Raw genomic sequence first — 18,896 nt, 5'->3', positions numbered from 1 at the left:
ATTGGCTGACTCTTTACTAAATGAAGGTTCCAATAACGAGAGAAAAAAAATACGACTCGATTCAATTCAATTCAATCCTCATTTTCAAACGAATAATATAAACACGTGGCTCAGGGAGAATCCACCATCAACCAGGCATTATTCCCAGCCAATGGAGTTCGAATTGAGTTCAAATAGCCCTCCACGACACAATCGTCGGCACCAAGTATAATTAAACTGAGCAGTGTGAAAAGGGATTTTTATAGGAAATCATTTTCTATATATTTTGCTTCTTGGAAAGCTAGGCCATTTATTCCATATTATAAAAGAGTGATCAATAAATGACAACTGTGATTTAAAATAAAAAAATGAAATTATTCATCAATTAGAGCAGAAATAAATAATTATTTTCTTTCTCTTTGAAAATTTGATAGAACAAAGTAGATGATCCCTATTAGCAACGACCAATTCAATTCTTTTCCCTTGCAGGACCCGTGTACTCGCAATATAAGCCCGGCCGTGCAATTCGGCCCGTCAGTTGATTTCGCGTAATTGAATTGCATCGCTTGTACGCTCGGCATGCATTAATTAACGCGGACCGATCGAATAAGTTAATTAGGGGTTGCCAGTTCTTTTCATTTCCGCCGAATCGCACCGACTTTCCTTTTCTTCGCTTCCTTCGTCTCCGCCACCCCAATATAACCCACGACTTTCACCCTCTCCCATTTTTTCCATCCCCTCCGTCTTACCACCGCCACTCCAGAGAGGGCTTTCAGTGCGACCTGTAACCAGAGCAACCCTCACCCACCCCCCTGGTGTTTCGCATAATTAATGAAATCGATCGTCGTTCAAGGAAGGCGAACTTCATTATATAACCTCCAGTACTTAATTACGAACCGCTCCCATTCTCTGTCGATCGTATTGCCTCTACTTTCTCAGTCTACTATTTCCTTTTTGTCTGTGCACCGTTGCATTCGTGTAAATTCGACTATTTAAAGGATGACTGGGAAAAAATGAAGCAATCTGTAACGGTTTTGTCATTCAATTGCTGGAAATAATATTCTTTTTAACAGTGGCTTTAACTTATTATGGGGAAACCTTTTGTTTTCGTCTGTTTTATCTTAATTTTCAGACAATTTACGACACGCGTTAATGTTTGAAGTATTTATCATCTTCCATTTGAAATAATGTAACAATTTAGTTTCCTCGTAATTCTATTTAAATGGGCTTTAGCGCTACCGGAAGCAACGAAATGAGCTTACTGGGAAATTTAGCAGAGTTAGAATTTCGAATATCGTTGTGAAAATAATGTATTTACTGTACTGGCATTTAAACAGGAAAACCGAGTTATTAATCTCAGTGAATCTGATAAATTTGATTGAAATTCTGAAATTGGTATATTTCATTATACTATAAGGTATTTAAAACTTTATTTTATAAACTGTCCAGCTTCTAACTAATTTTGATTGAATTGTTCAACCCTCTACTTTAAAATCCCACGTTCAAAAGAGAAACCTTAATAAATAATTACAAAATAAACCAGGATTCTGTTCATTAAATATTTCACCGAAGCTGATACAATTTATCTTTCTATGAAACGTCTACCAAAGACGTCGAAAGTAGCAAGAAAAACTTGAAAATCAAAGTTTTATCAGTAAGTATTTACGTTCCAAGATGAGCAGCAAAATTCGAGGCAACGAGATCCAAACTTTTAACCCATTTAAAAGGAACCAGTCACAAATTATGTAAATATCTCAGTCAAATCTGTCTCCGAATGGAGGCGTCTCTCCATCAGTCTGATAAACAAACCGTCCGCGTTACACGCTGTACCATTTCTCCACCGCAAACTCCAAAGACATTTTAAGGGCAAAACATAGCTGGTAGTTTTGGTGAAAGCTCGAAATCTGGCTAGAAGCAACCAGATAAATCATCTATTTGCAGAGTGAAAATGGCCCGGCATTCTGGCCAAGATTGCGGAACCGTAGACCGGAAATGAAGGGAAGAGTGTGTTAGTTAGTAACCCAGACCAATTACAACCGAGACCTATACCTCTTATCGTCCCTTAAAAGGGTTCTACTCGCCGGGAACTAGCGGCAACGGAATTTGCCTCCATTTACATGGTTGTTAAAAGGGTGACGACGACCATTGACTTTCATCATCGGGTACTTTGAACGAGACCTTTTCATGATACGGGCATAAGGCGCCTGGTGGGTGTAGTTACTAACCCACTCAGGTTAGCTTTTTCGTCCCAATATCAACATTCTTTATGCCGACAGAGTCAAGTGTTGGGTCTTTCTGGATCCTAACACAATGATTGGCAATTTATCCATACCCGGCGCCACTTGAACAGTGGTGGCTGCTGGGGAGTGGATTTATTTTTTTAGCGCAATTGCGCCCTTTACCACCGCCGGTACAAGCTAACGCTTCTGAACGGCAGAGCGGGTTATTAACCCCACTAGACTCACTTTAGATTTTAGGCTCACTGTTTTTGGAACTTGGTACGAATTTCACAGAAAGTAGATTTGATCGGGTCAATTTGCTATAAATTATTATTAGTTGCATATTAATTTGTTACATTATACCAATTTCTCTTTTTTTTTTTAAATTGCCGGTCAATTATAATTAGCATGAACTAAATTATTAAAAGAAATTGAAATTCTGTCTTCGAGTCATAACGTTTCTCCATTCCAAGGCTTTTAACCAACATAAAAAAAAATAATCCTTTCACTACATTTTTCTCCGTTTCCACGTCACTCGTAATCCTGGTAAATAAAATTTTCCTTGGCAAGCTTCTCGACGAAGAAGCTTCTTTCCCTCGCGACAAAGTTTCCTGTTGCATTTTTAACAAACATCGAGATATTCTCTCTTGCTCTCTTCTTCGAAGGGAAATGCGATTCAACGTCATCCCTTTCGTTCTTTCCACCATTATGAATAACCTTTTTCCTTGTTTTTTGGCGCGACGCGAAAACGTCCAGAAGCATTTGTCCTTTCATCAGGGTTTACGGTTCCGCGGTTCAACCGGTAGAAGTTAAAAGCGTCGGGACGCGAGGGCTGTTCCTTTGATCTGTGCGGGCAGATTCTAATTAAATCAGGCGAGCCGCGGTTTTCCGGTAGAATCCGAGCGCAGTGTTACGTTTTTTTACCATTTTCCTTCTATATTATTTCAACGATCCGTGATCAACGCGAATGAACGTAGAAATGGAAGGTGTATTCTAGCTAGACTCAGATTATCAACTTTGAGAATAAATTTTAAAAAATCAAATAATTAATCGCTAACATTGTTCTAGAATAGCACACGTTCGTCTAATTAAAAAAACAGAACGCCATCGTTCGCGTTCCCAATTTATCATGAATATCATCGGTGCATAGACGGATACCTTCGATGATTCAATGCTCGCGTGCAATATCGGCAGGATTATTGGGACACGGCGTATAAAGGATCACGTAGCTCATAATACGGGGATCGTGCGGAATTAAATTAAATAAATCAACATGCGGCAAGGTATGTTACGTAATCTGGATTGCAGGTAAACAGCGGCAGTAAATATCGGTGGTGCGCGGAGGCGACGTGCGAATTCTAGCTATTTTGAACGTGCACCAGCTACCGAAATATTTCCATATTCCGATAGCGCGACAGAGTTAACCGGAAACGCGTAACAGAGGGTACGGTGTTGCCGTACACGTGAAACTTGCAGTCACGTAGATCCCGCAAGATGTGCAACTGCGACCGTTTACCCGCTGCCAATTGTCATCCCTTTCAATTTCCACTGGTGCATCGTAAAACTGCTGCGACTCTAATAAAACCGGAAGCGATCTTTGACGGCTACGACGATATGCAGCTAACGGCACGTCAGTTTTCCCGGATAGTGTCGTAAACAAAGAGTAAGAGGGTGGCTCGGCGGGAAACACGCGTGATAGGAGAAGAAGAAGTTATACGAATCGTCAAATAAGTTAAGAAACAAATAAGTTAAGAAACTGAATTTTATGATCAGAGGATCAACGGAGAATGTAACGCATGCATAAAGCTGGAACAGCGTTACGATATCGGTTGCCACTTTCAAGTCGAAGGATTTATGAGCAAACTACGGAAAATATTAACACGTTCCCGGTTATGGAGTCGCCGGTGACCCGCGTCGGATTTTTCCTTCGGGGTTACGGGGGTCAACGATAAACGACGGCGTGCCTTCAACGGCGTCGAACCGTGTGCAACCGGTTTATTGAAAATAAAATGCTGCCGAGAAATTGTTGAAGTTCGTCACGTGTTTTGTTACGACGATCCAGTGTGCGAAGGAACAATAAATTCGAAACGAATGGAAGGGGAGAGAAATTATTAAATCATTTTTAATAATAAAATAATACTCTAACTAATAATGTCTGTTTTTCAAGATTGCTATCAACCATAAAAACTCCAAAAATGTATTCACTCTGAAATCCTTTGAATTATTCTTTTAACTATTGCCTCAGACATTTTCTGATCATAAATCATTGTCACAGCCAGCTCTTAAGGTACTGTATTTCTCACAAAAATTGTATTCCATGAAAATGTCAAGTTCTTAACAAAAGGCAATAGTTAAAAGAATAAATTGTTGGAGTTTTTGAAGTTGATAGCAATCTTGAAAAACAGACATTATTAGTTAGAGTATTATTTTTCATAGGAGTGAGAATTTCAAATAGAATTAATTCGATGAAACAATAATTTTCATAAATTTGTTACAATAAACATGCTGTTATACTTACGTCGTCGACTTCCCAGCCTTGTGTTTGCCAGAAATAACAGCTGACGAAGGCAGCAGCGACCACAGCCAATGGTCCAGCACCCCCTAGTTCGATCGCCTCGCTTCCAAATACCGCTACCAGTCCACCTCCTAATAACATTAGTACTCTCATGGGCACCATGTAGGGCTGAAACATTAACGAGTTGGAAGATCGATTACAATGGTCTTCTGGGATGATCGTTTACGAGTTACTATTAACACCCTCACTGAAACTCATTTATTGATCATTTCTCAACACAATATTTTGTAATCAACAGATTACTAATTAATTTTACTTCCCATTTATTGTAATATTATTATTTTTTTATTATTACCGAGTGACTGTAGTCACCTTTGATATATCAACTATTTCATGGTAGTAGACTATAGGAATTCCATATAATACCACCAAATATATCATCGATTTGGTACCATTACTATTTCTGGCCGAACCAAGTCTCGATCAATCTTGCCTAGTGAAAAAGATCCACGTCGACAATCAGATTATTCACCTTGACCTCCTCCAAACTGCACCCAGCAACTCCCTCTTTCTATTCACTCTGAAATTCTTTTCGTCCTCGTCCTCACTTCATCTCCGGGCAATTTCGTCGGCAGCCGCGGTAAATCCGGCCGCTTTTAACGAGCGAGTCGTTAAGGTTAAGTCACACTTTGTGAAACTGCACGGAATAAGACACACCACCCTCCCTCGTCATTTTTCCGAGCCACCCCTTCATACTTCCACGAACGGATGGAAGATTCTCCTCTTCCGTTTGAAATTTAATTCAATGACGTTCCTGAATTTCCCTTTTCATCGTGGCCCCCTTTCTTATTTCCGATCGTTGTAAAGTTTGCTCGAGGGTGGCGTGATTACTAAAGGGGGTGGGTTAACTGTCAGTCGCTAACGGTGAAATCAGTTCAATTGACATGACTCTTTTTGTGTTTCGTCCTCCCTTCTCGAACACTTGTATCATTATCGGTTAAATTTTTATTAGATACTAATATAATATTATTAATTTTTCAATTGTAATTAGTAAATAAAATTAAAGTGAACTGATGGTTGACACTACAAATTTAATTTGGTGAAATAATTAATGAATGGATACTGGCTCATTCCAAATATCAAACTGTTCGCCATTGTTCTCATTAGATATCCTGATGAAAGGGGGGACGAACCGAAACAAAGTAATTAGAAATTTGATATACCATAGTTGGATGACATTTCAGCTAATGTCTCCAGTTTCCAGCCACCTATTTTGTCCTGCCAGGGACACTGTTATGAAATTTTCGTGCCCCCACAAATCAGCCGGACATCCACGTAACCCGCACGTGTTCATAGGGATCAGTTGGCGTGGCTACACGTGATCCTACGACTTCTCCTAAATGCGTTGCGATATTGCCATAAGTCGCTGAATATTGCGTCCTCCTCTGTGGACCAGTGTGTGTATAGTGTAAGTACACACGCGTGAATAAGTAGACTTTCAATAGATGCGTGTCTCCTGGAATATTACTCGATCGTTGAATTTTCAGAACGAATGAAATGTAAAAGTAATGCTCATTTATATCACAAATTTAATGTAATAGAGTAATTAAAAGCAGTGTGTACTTAACACTTTTTATAAAAATAATATTCAATTTTCTCGAATTTTCAACACTTTTCTGTATTCAGAAAGTGGAAGAAAAGGACCGTATCTCGAATCCGGTAGAATTCAAGCCATCTTATTCCCATCACTACCACGTGAATGAGTTTTACGATACGATGTCGTAGTCGTTTTTCCACCCCTTTTTCCCCATTCGCAATCGATCTTCAGCAAGAAACGTAGTCAGAAGGATTCGATTCCAATATCTACGAACTATGGTCTCAGTTTTTCCTATGTGTTATCTATGCATACTATCCTACCCTGTTTTTGCCGCACCTTCTTTCCTTTCATGGGCACATACAATTTATTGCTATTGAAAAGGATTAAAGATTGATATCTTTATACTGATGAAATATAAACGCTATTGCTGAAAAACGTATAAATCTTTGTATTGATAAATACGAATAATAACTTTATCCTTATATTGATTAGTAAATTTTATAAAAGGATAATTTTAAATAAAAAAATTTATATTCTTAAAAGTGCTACAGTAAAAAATTAGACGAAAATCGTATAAAATTTTAGAGCAAAATTAAAATTACTTTACTCTTAACCATTCCAATTTTTATGGGATACTCAGTTTAAACTTGCTCGTATAATTTTTCGAAAGTATCGTCGCGTCGTTGTGTTCGTTTCCGGTTGCAGAGTAATTTCCATCGTTCGAGACGAAAGAAAAGAAAAGCGTTGTTCATTTAGCCGACCGCCGCGCCGGAACAAAAGGCAAGAATAACTGGTAGCTGAAATAAACCGGCGCGTTGAATTAATTAACGTTCGGTGAACCACGAAGCAATTTCCCCTTCGACACGTTCCTCTCTTTTCTCTATTTCCGATTCTCCGGCTCGTTTCATCCACTGGACCCGCGGGAATCGCGATTCTTTGGCCAATAAAACTGCGATACTTCGTTTCTGCGGTTTTCCATTTTTCGTTCACCGACAAAGCAGCCGATCGTCCAACGAAATAACAGAATACGGAACGTAAGATACAGGAAATCGAAAAGATTGCACGGTTCATTGTCCTTTTGCCTCTACGACATTTTTCGGATATTTGCAAATGCGCGTACAACTTGCGAAAGTTAAGTGAACACGGTAAAACAATTGATACATTCAATTATAAGACTCGGAGAAACAAGAAAATCGCCGGAGGATCTATGAATGGAGGTCTAAAAGTGATGTGTACACGCGACAGTCCGCGAAGTATCGATTGCAAAAGATTTAAAATTCAATTGAAGAGAATTCAGCCAGAGGGTCGAGATTCGAGCTGCTAGTGGCGTCTATCGATTTGCACGAATTAAATGTTTGTGTACGGATTCGGTCGGAAAGCCGGCCAGCACTTGGTTGCCGCATCGGCACCTGCATTGCCTCTCGTGTTCATCCCCCAACTCGCTCTACCACCCTACCAAGCAACCCCTTTTCTTCCTACGATTCATCTCGAATCATATTCTTGCTGACCGCTGACTCTGAACGCGAAAAATCTGCTCTCTGCTACGAACCATCAAAAGGGACACGATCATTGAAATATCAAAATTTTCAATCCGTTTGAAAAGTGCCATATGAATAAATCTGAAATTAATTGGGATCAATAATCGAACATCGATGATCGTGCGAATACATTCGATAAAGTGCAAACAAAAAGGCAGATAAAAGCTTGAATGCAAATAACGTGATACGCTGATTAAATCAGCGATAACATCGGGGGTGCATTGATCGGTAAACACGTAGAATTTATATCAAATCCAAAAATTTATGTGTCTAACGTATTGTGTTCGGCAGAGAATTTGTTTATTCATGAATAATACAATTCGCAAATAAAACGTGCATCCTCGGAAGCATTGTGTACAGAAATCATAAAAATCATAACCATTGAAGTGACATTAAACAAAAATTTAAAACAAAAGGAACAAATTTTGATTTTAATCGTCCAATGTAAGTTATAAATGAAATCAATTTCAATTGGTACATTGGAGCTAAATTAATACGCTAAAAATTTCCTCTCTAAAATTTCCCGTTCGGTATAAATGAAAAACGGTTTACGCCAGCGGTCAGTTATCCAATTCATATTTTATGTGCTTTGAGGATATAGTTTAGATCCTTAAGAGGCTACTCACCGCAAAGCTCTGTTCCTCTCTCTCCAGGACGATTTTGCCGGAACGTGCTTAAACCTAAGTAAATTTTGATCCTTGATTAAATTTGTACGTATTCCTTGGTCGAATAGCTCCTGAGGCTTAGGTAAACGTTTGCCAGGGTACGTAATTATATTTGTCTTTGTACTACGTCACGATTATCATTTCACCGCCGAAAAAGTACAAAGCTTTATTACAATACTTAATTCTCTCCTCGGTGATACTAATTAGCCAGTTGAACGTTCAGTCAAACGAGTATTCGAGCGTTGGTATAATAACTCAAAATTGACCCACCATTCGAGATTAATTGATTTAATATAAAAGAAAAACTTACAATTAGCGATCAGTTGCCAATCATAGTTTGCGAGCCAATCACGATCACTTGACTCACTTAACAGTCAATCAATCCCGGAATCAATTTGTATAAGCGAAATTGTACAGTTTCTCTTGAAGCGCTAATAAAGCGCTATTGTGCTAGCAACTAGGAAGCAATTGTACAATAAATTCTATACACGATCATCAATGTAACTAGTAATAATTCGGGTATCCAAAGACAATTTATTCTTTTGTGGCCCTAATTTCATTTCCTCGCATTGAAATTCTATGCAATTTCTTCCGAATTACAACGAAATCTAATAAAAATCATAGATCCGATGATCAACCCTTTTCTTCGGTTTGAAAGGGTACATGCGGTTAAATAGAGGCAAAGGTACGTAACCGTGGCGCGTAGACAGTATGTTACATGCAGACGGTAAGACATGGTTGACATGGCAGTGCAGTGCAATTCAGCGACAAAAGAAACGGCCGAAGACAATGAGCTTTTCCGCGAGCTCTTTCCACGGCGAGGATCTTGAATGCGCGACTCGCGGATTCAGCTCCGCTCGTGGATAAGAAGAGATGAAAGGTGGATGAAAACATCGACTTGGAGGTCGGAGAAATGAGCTCCTCGAAACCAAGTACGAACGGCTTCTCGCGAGAACCACCATCGCAAATTTCTTTTAGAAAGCAAAACGAAAGAGCTTTTTTTATGGATCTATTTTGGAAAATTAAATTTTTTTCTATCCATTGATATAATACACTTTTGAAATTATTCTTCTGTCGCAGATATTTCATTGTTACTTTTAAGTTTCATTTTAATTATTATTTCTTTTAATAAAAATGAGTAATTTCAAAACTTTCATCGGCATCGACATTTCTATTTATTTCGGGCTTCTCTCAATTCCACGCGGAAGAAGTTCCTTGATGAAATAAATCGGGTACCAGTCGGAAAAGAATTATTGTCGCGTACATCGATTTCATCGCGCGTGGAGTTCTTTCATTTCAACGCGATAAAACGTTTCCCTTCGAACGCGTGATTTTAACCGAAGTATTGTTTTCAATTTTCGGTCCGCCGTTTCCTCGATGCCCGCTTTCATTTTCACCCTTCCCGCCTTGTCTCTGTTTTTCACCTTTCGCTCGAAATGCGCCGTTGAATGCTCCTGAAAGAACGGCAAATCTACGGAGACGTCGATTCATTTTATTTGGAGAGAAAGAAGGACGTATTTGCACGGATAAGATTTTATATAACACCATCTGACGACTTTTTCCTTCCTTTTTGCACCTTTCAAATTGACAGGTATATCGTACCGAGTAGTACAACTTATTAAAACAAAAACAAAAAACGAAGAAGATGAATGCAAACAATTCAGAGTTTTATATAACGCTAAATCTTGAAATTAAAAATGATAATAATTGGTCGTTTGAAAATATGAAAATTTTATTCATCTTTTCGTGAGCATCAGTCTTTAATTCTTTTTTCAAGGTGCCAATTGAAATTTGTTTCGACAGATTCCAATTTCGTATCCTGTCGGTGGCAGGTGCCGGTGACACAGGTTTTCATAAACTTTGTCATCGACATTATTGACACTGAATTCGAGGACAAATGTTACTTTAATGTGGCCACCGTTTTGCATGATAAATATTCATGTCAACTTTCATTAAGCCCCTACCCATTGGCGTGACTAACATTTTTGTCTTCGGATTTAAGCCTTGGATATTCTATCTCTTTACTATATTGGAAATTTTTGTTTTTAAACGACGGGAAAAATACGAAGTTTGTTTTAAGCAGCCGTGAATTTGTTTGTCGAATTTTTTGACACAAGGCGACAAGTATAAATTAGAGGCAGAAAAAAATTAGTACCGTCAATATTGTTGTAAAAATGATTCGTAACTATTTACTTCTTCAAAATTTCTGACAAGAGCCAGGGAACCTAGAACCCTATGAGAGGGAAGGAGGGAGTTTGGGATATAGTTATTTTCCCTAGAGAAGCCTGCCATTTTCGATATTTTACAGAATTAAAAAATTACATAACATTGGGATTTTTAATTCGTGTGCTTTTTAAATATTTTTTTGGCGCAATTTGATTTCAAGATTGAATAAACAAAAATCCGTCAGTGTGGCCAGAAAAACAAATTTGGCAAAACGGTAGAGTAAATTTTGATTTTGCCACGTTTCTTCTTCGCATTCGGCAAATATATGCATATAGTTCTAACGTGTCCCCGTTTCTCCTATAGAATCAGCATGTATACCTTCTGCAATTGAACAGTATGTATAAAGCGAATCTCTTGGAGTATTTCTTATGTACTCAGTCAGCAACCGCTGGCATCAGATGGATATAAATTTGTATGTTCAATCTTGAAAGTGTTAAATTACTCGAATAATCTCGATTCCAGCGAGAATGTCTTCGAGATGCGAAAACGCACTTCAATAGAGAGAACCGTGCAATTGTCTCGCTGATCGACCTACTGGCCTGTTTCTCGCATTTCTCTCGCTACCTTCTTAACCGTTCGTTGGCTTGAAATTCCGATGAAAATCCAGTTTCTTGCCAGACAATTTGTCTTCGAATTTATAACGGCACACCGCTCATTCAAGAGTTTTCGAATTTACCGTTCTACGTTCTGCGCTGATAATTTGCAACTTGACAAAAATAGGTATCTTCAATTTATTAATCAAAAACATCAACAGAGTATTTGAGAATCCGAATGTATTTGTTTTTTCGAGACGAGGATACTAATGAAATTTTGTGATGTGACATTTGACAAATTTTTAAAGATTGAAAATTCTCGAGCCTCGTCCATCAAGTGAAGAGAATAGACATAGTTACAGCAATGTTACACTTGGTACAAATTAACCTTTGGATGGAATACCGTGCATAGAAACGTATCGTTGCATGAGAATTAACGAGAAATGGCAGCGATGAATGGAAGTAACGGTACAGCTCGATTAAACGTGACTAAAGTCACCCTTTGTATACCCTGAACAGATAATTACAGTTGACTGTAGTCATCCTGAGTATACACCGGACACTATAGTCACCCTTAGTAATGAAAAGGTTAACGCTCCCCCCGTGGAAACTTGATCGAGGTCATCGCGGATTCTCGACACGTCCAATTTGCTGTCCGCTAAGTTTCATGTCCGCCTCGAATTATTAGCCAAAGTATGTTCGTCACGTAGCACCTTTCGATGAATCGCTAAGACGCGGCTGGTCCGTCGCTCGTGTACGGCTTGAACTTCTAAGCGAGCCAAACTGGAAATACGTTTTGATATTCGCACGTCCACGGTACGAACTCCCAGACCACGTGCGATTTACGCTCGGTTCGCGAGAGATCTCCTCGTAGATTTTTCACGGTCTCTTTCTCGCCTGGCTAGAAAGCCGCGATAAACGTGGATTTATCTCGCGAAAGTGGATTTATCTGGCATCCCCACTGCTGGATGCTCGCATTCGTGAAAGCGCGATCCACCCTGCGCAGGGATGAACGACCCCTTCCTCGTGACACACTGCCTTCTATACGGTTTTTTTCCACGAGAAAACTCTTCCTCTAACGCTACAACCGCTAGCATTAAATGTACATCCCCGTTGAAAAAATCTTAGGATACGTATTAATATTTCATCAAATAAAAGGGAATCATTGAAATCGTTAACAGTGATGTAAATTTCTACTTCATTTCCATCTCGTCACATTTGCACTTAATACTTCGTTGAGCTTAAACGTTTAAACAATACCCGCGATATTTTGATATCACGATACTTCGATTCTCCAGAGAGATTTCACGACCCATTTTCCGGTCTATCCTCTTCCGGAAGTTACACGCGAACCTCGCGGCGCTGGTAAATATACGTCACACTGGCGTGTATTTTCGTTTCAGAAATTCCTCGATTACAGGGGGAAAATTAGGGTTCTCTAACGATTTTAAGATTCGTACTACTTTTAGTAGAGTGAAAAGGAAGTGGCAAATAGTATATTCTGACTTTAATTTTTCAGTGAGCAATAAATTTCCACAAACCACGAAAGAATGCGTACTCTTGTTATCAACTAATTTTCCAGGCTCACCTACTTTCAGATATTCAACCGAAATCAGATTGCAAATCTGAACTAAGAATATCCCTCCACTGTCCGTGACTGCTGTTCAAATAAAAAAGAGACTCTGAGCGTTGCTTTCCATCCTTAATGAAGCTTCCTTTTGCACAGATATTTCAATGCAACCCCTCACCCCCGCCCTCCTATCCCGTCGAATGAAGTTTATCCTATCAAGCACCGAAAAGATTTCTATTCTCGATGTTAAAGAAAAATATTTACGACCCAGTTTACAGTTGTCTCATTACTTTCTTTTAATGTTCATTAAAAACGTCTTTATTATAAGACGTTGTTAGAATCTTGTGGTTAGAAATGGTGAAATCAACCCTTTGAAATACCTGCCCTATCGTTGATCGACCCACTGGCCGACTTTTTATATTTCCATCGTCCTAGCCCTCTCGTTTCTCATCCTCCACCACCTTGGTTCACGGATTCGCGGCGGACGAGCCACTTTCTCGTGGCCGGAAGCGAATTTCAACGATTGTTGGGAAATCGATTTCTCTCTTGTCTTTCTCTCCCTCTCTATCCTGGCAATTCACCTTCCCTGGTTACAACTGCGGTAAAGTTTACCACGGTTTGTCCAACAGGGATACAGTCCAACTGGTTTTGTTCCATTTCCACTAGTTTTTCTTAATTAGTGTCGTTTGAAATTGTTCGAAATGCAAGTTTCTTTGGAATCGATAAACGCGACTGGATGCAAATTTGTAATTTTTGTTGTAATTTTTATTTTTTAAATCACAACTTCCATGTTCTGCAAAGTTACGTTTCCTAATTTTAGACCCTCGATCCTTTTCAATTCATCCTGTACCCCATTTATCTTCGCCTAAAGTTTTCGAGCTGTGTCATAAACGCTCTTCAATCACATTTAAATTCTTCGCTCACCCTCAACTTCCTACACTCATTATTTATTCACAATTTTACAAATAAATCCACGTCCCTAAAATTAACGATATTTTCTGAGAATATTTTATTTTAATTTAATCATTCCGATACAGACGTAGAGTGTCTTCTAACAAAATCTAAAGTCCTTTGTTCGTCTCTGAAGATCATTTGTTAACGTAAACGGACCAGAGACGAATAAGGACAAATAGCAGGCAATGATTATCACGAAGCAATATAATAAACAGTGGCTTCGTCGTCTGTTACCTCAAAATTGATAATTCAACCCGGTTACGGTAGACTAAGATGGATAATGCACAATTTGCATCAGGACGCGGGAGCGACTGGTGTAAATTATGTCGAAACACGAGGCGAATAATAAATTTCACCTGTTTCTCGCACGATAGAGGATTCTAGGTGCTCTGATGACGCTGAATAATACGTGGAAAACACAATTTTTCGTTGAAAATTCTTCAAATAGCGGAACGTCTCTTTTAAAAGGGAAAAGTATCTGTCGGCTAAAAGTGATTTTAACTGAAAGCACCCTCGATATAGCCCTAAAGTTTCATCGAGGACATGAAAAATACACGTGTTTACTGAAATAAGAAGGTTTAAGACACATAGGGGAATGAAAATTCTCGACAGCTTAAATCTTCTTTAAAATAATAGCTGTTCGTTTAAAGTAATGCTGTTATCTTTTAGTAAAATTTTTAGCAGGATAGAATTTTTCCCTTGACACCGCTTCTCTGACGTTAATAAAACTCCTCCGCGAAATGAGACTCTTTCTACTTTAATCCATTCTTTGCTGAAGAGAAAAGAAAATTTGAAATTTGCAAATTAATTACTTTTATTTTTATTTCGGTATTAGTGTCAATATTTCTGTAATTACTCGTTATATCTGTAATCTGAAACATTTACTGATAATCGATCATGAACAATATCGTCGCGTGCCAAAGCAATGTTCTTTATTGGATCAGGTCAAGTATTATGATACGATGAATCATCGTAAATAGCCGGCAATTTGGCAAATGAGAAATGAAGAAAAAAACAACGATAAAATTGTACGCAAGTCAACGACGGATTTTTAGTACGGGAATGTAACAAAATATTGGAGGAAACCCCGTTGACTTGTTTGCACGGTCACTGGATTTTACGGTGTCGTTAAAAGTTCGGAAAAACGAATGATGCTTTTGGAAAAAGTTGCATCGTTATTAATAAAACTCTGTGTTTACGAAAAACACGAGGTTGTGTTCGAGCGAGGACTAAAGTTTAATTATTCGTTAGCTGGATCGCTTTTTTCACGGTTGTCTGATCAAGCGCTGACTGGTACTACTGGAATGACAGCGATTTAATTTGTTCTCCTAGTTCTGTAGTTAGATTCCAAGTATTCTAGACTTTAATTACTTTCAGTATAGGGCTTACTTTGATTCAATGAAACAAACAGAAAAGCTAGATTCTTTTTATGTATTTAAAAGAAAAATAGCTTAAACTAAAAAACTCCTTTTTTCTTAAAAAAAAGGTCTTTCTGTGGGAAATCTTTTTGCCAGGAAACTTTATACAAAATTTGATAATAAATCTGAGCCTATACGTGTTGGGAGCATTTATATTATTTAATGCCAGTACCATAAAATGGCGGACAGGCTTCTCTGTTGAGATTTCTCATCCAAATAACCGTCTTCTATAGTGAAATTATAGAGTAGGATACAGAGTGAAAATCTGCCACTCTCCGGAGATTCTACTAGATCCATCCGCGAATGGACCTCCTTTTTTCGCCAATAAATCAGAAACGATGAGAATCACACGCTCCGTGAAGCGTGTTTAACGCCGCGACGAACAACGCCAATGGCATTAAAAGAGCTATTACTGTAGGTCCACGGCTGACACGAAACACTTTCGAGGATTTGGCGGCGAATCTGCTTTCCATAATCGGACCTCGAGATCGACGTGCGGTCATAATTCGACCCACTGAACGAGTTAGCTAACATTAACTATTTTACAACCAGCGGGACGCGTATGCCCCACTTAACGTCCTTTATCTTGCGTTTTTAATAAATTTACAATTTCATAATGGCGAACAAAATTATTTCTAAATTTATCAATGATCGCTAACTTTGATTAATTGTGATAGGTAAAGAGTACTTACGTCGCCCTTTTCCGGGACGTATTTCGCGAGCCAGCCCCATAGGACACCGAATCCAAGTCCTCCGATAATGGATATAGGTCCTTGGATTATTTGATACCATAGTGCATCGTGGGAAAACATGATACTTTTCATGATTCCGTGAATTGCAACTGAAGCTGCATCATCGATTCCGGATATAGCGATGATTAAAGTAGGGATGCCCTGTAACAAAAATAATATTATTTATTTGTGTCCATTAAAAATATGAAAGCAGGAAAAACTATCATAATTACGACGAGTCGAATTGAAATTGAAGTAACTTGGGATAATGAAATTGAAGTAGAAGATTTATCAGGTATCTCCAACGACCTACATCGATCAGGAGGAAGATTTTACCGGCACGACTATCGACGGTTGCCGTACTTTTCCTCGTTTCTCCGTAATTTTCTTTATTTTTGACCAGCAACGGCGGCTACAACATCCGCGATTCGCGGAAATTCCGTTACCGAGTGCAATCAAATTCCTTCGAAACAACTTCGAAAGCATTAAGGGAAACTTAACTGAAACTTTAACCCTCTTTAACATGATTTCTCCATTATTTAAAAATATATCTTTAAAAAACGATTATCTTTCATAGCTGACACGATAGCAGATCCTTTCTAGTCCAAAATTCGTTTACTAAAAATATGATGAAGTGTTTATCATTACAGAAAATGGACAAATGTCTGTTTTTCTCGGTCATTTCTTTTACGATTCAAATTCAATTCACAGACAAATTACCTTTCTTCGCGTTTGACGCAAGTAACAGGATTGTCGTTTGTTAAATTGACCGCAAACATAGTAAATGGATATCACCGGAAATTCGTCAGGCCAGTGTCGAAAGGTGCCGGTAAGTAGTTACTGATCGTTATGGTCAGACGCCTGTGGTATTGAATTAGCCATTCATGGAAATTTCCTCGCGCCGTTCGAAAATTTGATGAATACGTCGATTTGTCAATAAGAACTGTTGCTGACAGGCCATCGGGAAGGGTGCGAGGGTGAACGGGGGATGGGATACGCCTTTCGAATAAAGGCTGCTGTCTGAATATCGATTAGTCCGGTCATCGACAGACGATATTTTTGGCGGGTTCTATGTAGCGTCATTTAAAGCAGAGGCGACCAAAATTTCACTTTTGGACCCATGTACTACAAGATACTTAACCCTTCTTCGTTTCATTTCAAACAAATTATCATTAGACTTTGTATTTTATTTATCAAGGAGTTAAACAGAGAGAACGTTTAAAGGAATAGAAAGAAAATTGTGTTATAATTTTTATGATTGCCAATGGGGGTTGTAATGTAGCCCCCAGGCTACGAGACATAATTTGGTCGTCTCCGGTTTAAAGGATACGCGATCGACCTGCAGGAATTGTCTTTTACGACTACTCCACCCTGGTTCGTTCGATTCCTTTATTCGAGAGTAAATAAACAAACCGAGGAGAGTTTGGCTGATAAGAAGAGGGTAAACTTTGCCGGCAAACTTTCGATAAAATCCAGCTGCGACCGATGTACTTCCGATAATTACGGAGCCACATCTGATCCTGCCAGTTTAATTTCCTTGTTTAATTTCACGAAAACTCCGGGAAACGTTGTTTACTTACTAACAATAAGAAGGATCGTCTAGGAGATCATTTCTAATATTTCATTCGTTAATCGATCGCAAGAGATAATAGGGAAATAAAAAATGAAATTATAATGGGAAGAATTAAAAATAATTTCTTCGTTGTTTGAGACTTCCAGGCGCGTCAACTCCATTCATTTTCCTTCTTTTAAATAAAACCCAATTGTCGTTAAGGTACACCTAATTGGTAGGTGGAACAGGCGGGCTATAGTAAACTTCATCGATAAAGATCTGGTTAAACCCAGCGTCTACCGTAATCTTCTGCAATTACGAAACATTGTTCAGGCGGTAATCCTATCTAATTTAAGGAAAATGAACAGAGATCCTTTCGAAATTTGTACCATTTCCCTTGGAACTCTAACCAGGTGCAAGAGGAACCTTTTTTGAAGGTAATTGAGAAAAAATCATTAATTTCATCAGGCTCGTATAAATTCGGTATTTTTCTGTAGTTGAAGCATAAATAATTTTAGATCCTTTCCTATGTTCATCGCTAATTCTTCGATAAAATGTCTGTCCTGTATGGTTTGCATGTTGCGATTCGATTCATCGGAACTAAACACAATGCGCTTCCGTCCATAGAGATTTCAGCGAAACCAGGGAACCCCGTAATTTACCGCAATTACAGAACGCTGTTTAAACCATGATCCCATCTAATTCGCTAGTCTGCCCTCCCCTGAATTTATCGTCATCGGCTTGTACCGGTTAGAGACCCGTCGAGCATTTCGAGCCAGCCGTTCGTGGTTCTCGCGTTTTAAGCGAACCGTCCACGTGGACAAACCGCAACCAATTCTCGTCTTATTTCGACCGTTCAACTGGAATAAAGCTGGCCATTCTTCGGCTCTCTGCTCGCTTTTCCCCGCATCGATTATACAGACGCGATGGAGCGAATCGAAGAAATAGAGATCGAACCAGATTTCGACGCTACTGGAACTAATTTGGCCGTGGAACGATCTCAGATCTTCTGGATCAAGAATTTTCCTATTTCCAATATATAGAAATTTCGTGAAAATTGAATTTTAAAAGATAGCTGTAACTAAAAGCTGTTAGAAAATTAGCTCGATGTAAACCGGGGAAAAGCGGGAAATTAGCGTTGAAACATCAAGGTAAACATAACGAACGAAAACACTTCCATTTTAACGGTGGAAAGTCGCGTAACTAAACACTTAAGTCGAAAGAGCGCATTTGTTAAGAAGCTTCCGTCGCGGTTGCGTTAATAAACCGTCTAGCAAACGGTTCACAAAGCAGCAGCCAGAAGGCTCGAGGTTGTTGCGAATTTTTCCCGCCCCGAGCGAGTGCGGAATAACGCGAAATTACAGGAACAAAGCATACCGATGTTGAAAAGAAATTTAAT

The 18,896-nt window shown here is 38.8% G+C and overlaps 1 protein-coding gene across 2 annotated transcripts in view; it reads right to left on the bottom strand.

Moving 5' to 3' along the window:
• Nha1 (Na[+]/H[+] hydrogen antiporter 1) overlaps positions 1-18,896 on the bottom strand; it is a 40,640-nt gene that overhangs the window by 3,288 nt on the left and 18,456 nt on the right. For both annotated transcript variants that reach the window (XM_034317341.2, XM_034317342.2), the window contains exons 4-5: positions 15,907-16,107; positions 4,717-4,881 (exon numbers count right to left, since the gene is read on the bottom strand). In XM_034317341.2, coding sequence (XP_034173232.2) covers positions 4,717-4,881; positions 15,907-16,107 — 366 coding nt within the window. The remainder of the gene's footprint in view (positions 1-4,716; positions 4,882-15,906; positions 16,108-18,896) is intronic.

This window comes from Osmia lignaria, chromosome 16 (genome assembly GCF_051020975.1).
Source record: "Osmia lignaria lignaria isolate PbOS001 chromosome 16, iyOsmLign1, whole genome shotgun sequence".
Taxonomy (NCBI): domain Eukaryota; kingdom Metazoa; phylum Arthropoda; class Insecta; order Hymenoptera; family Megachilidae; genus Osmia; species Osmia lignaria.
This window is presented reverse-complemented; position numbering and strand designations above follow the sequence as displayed.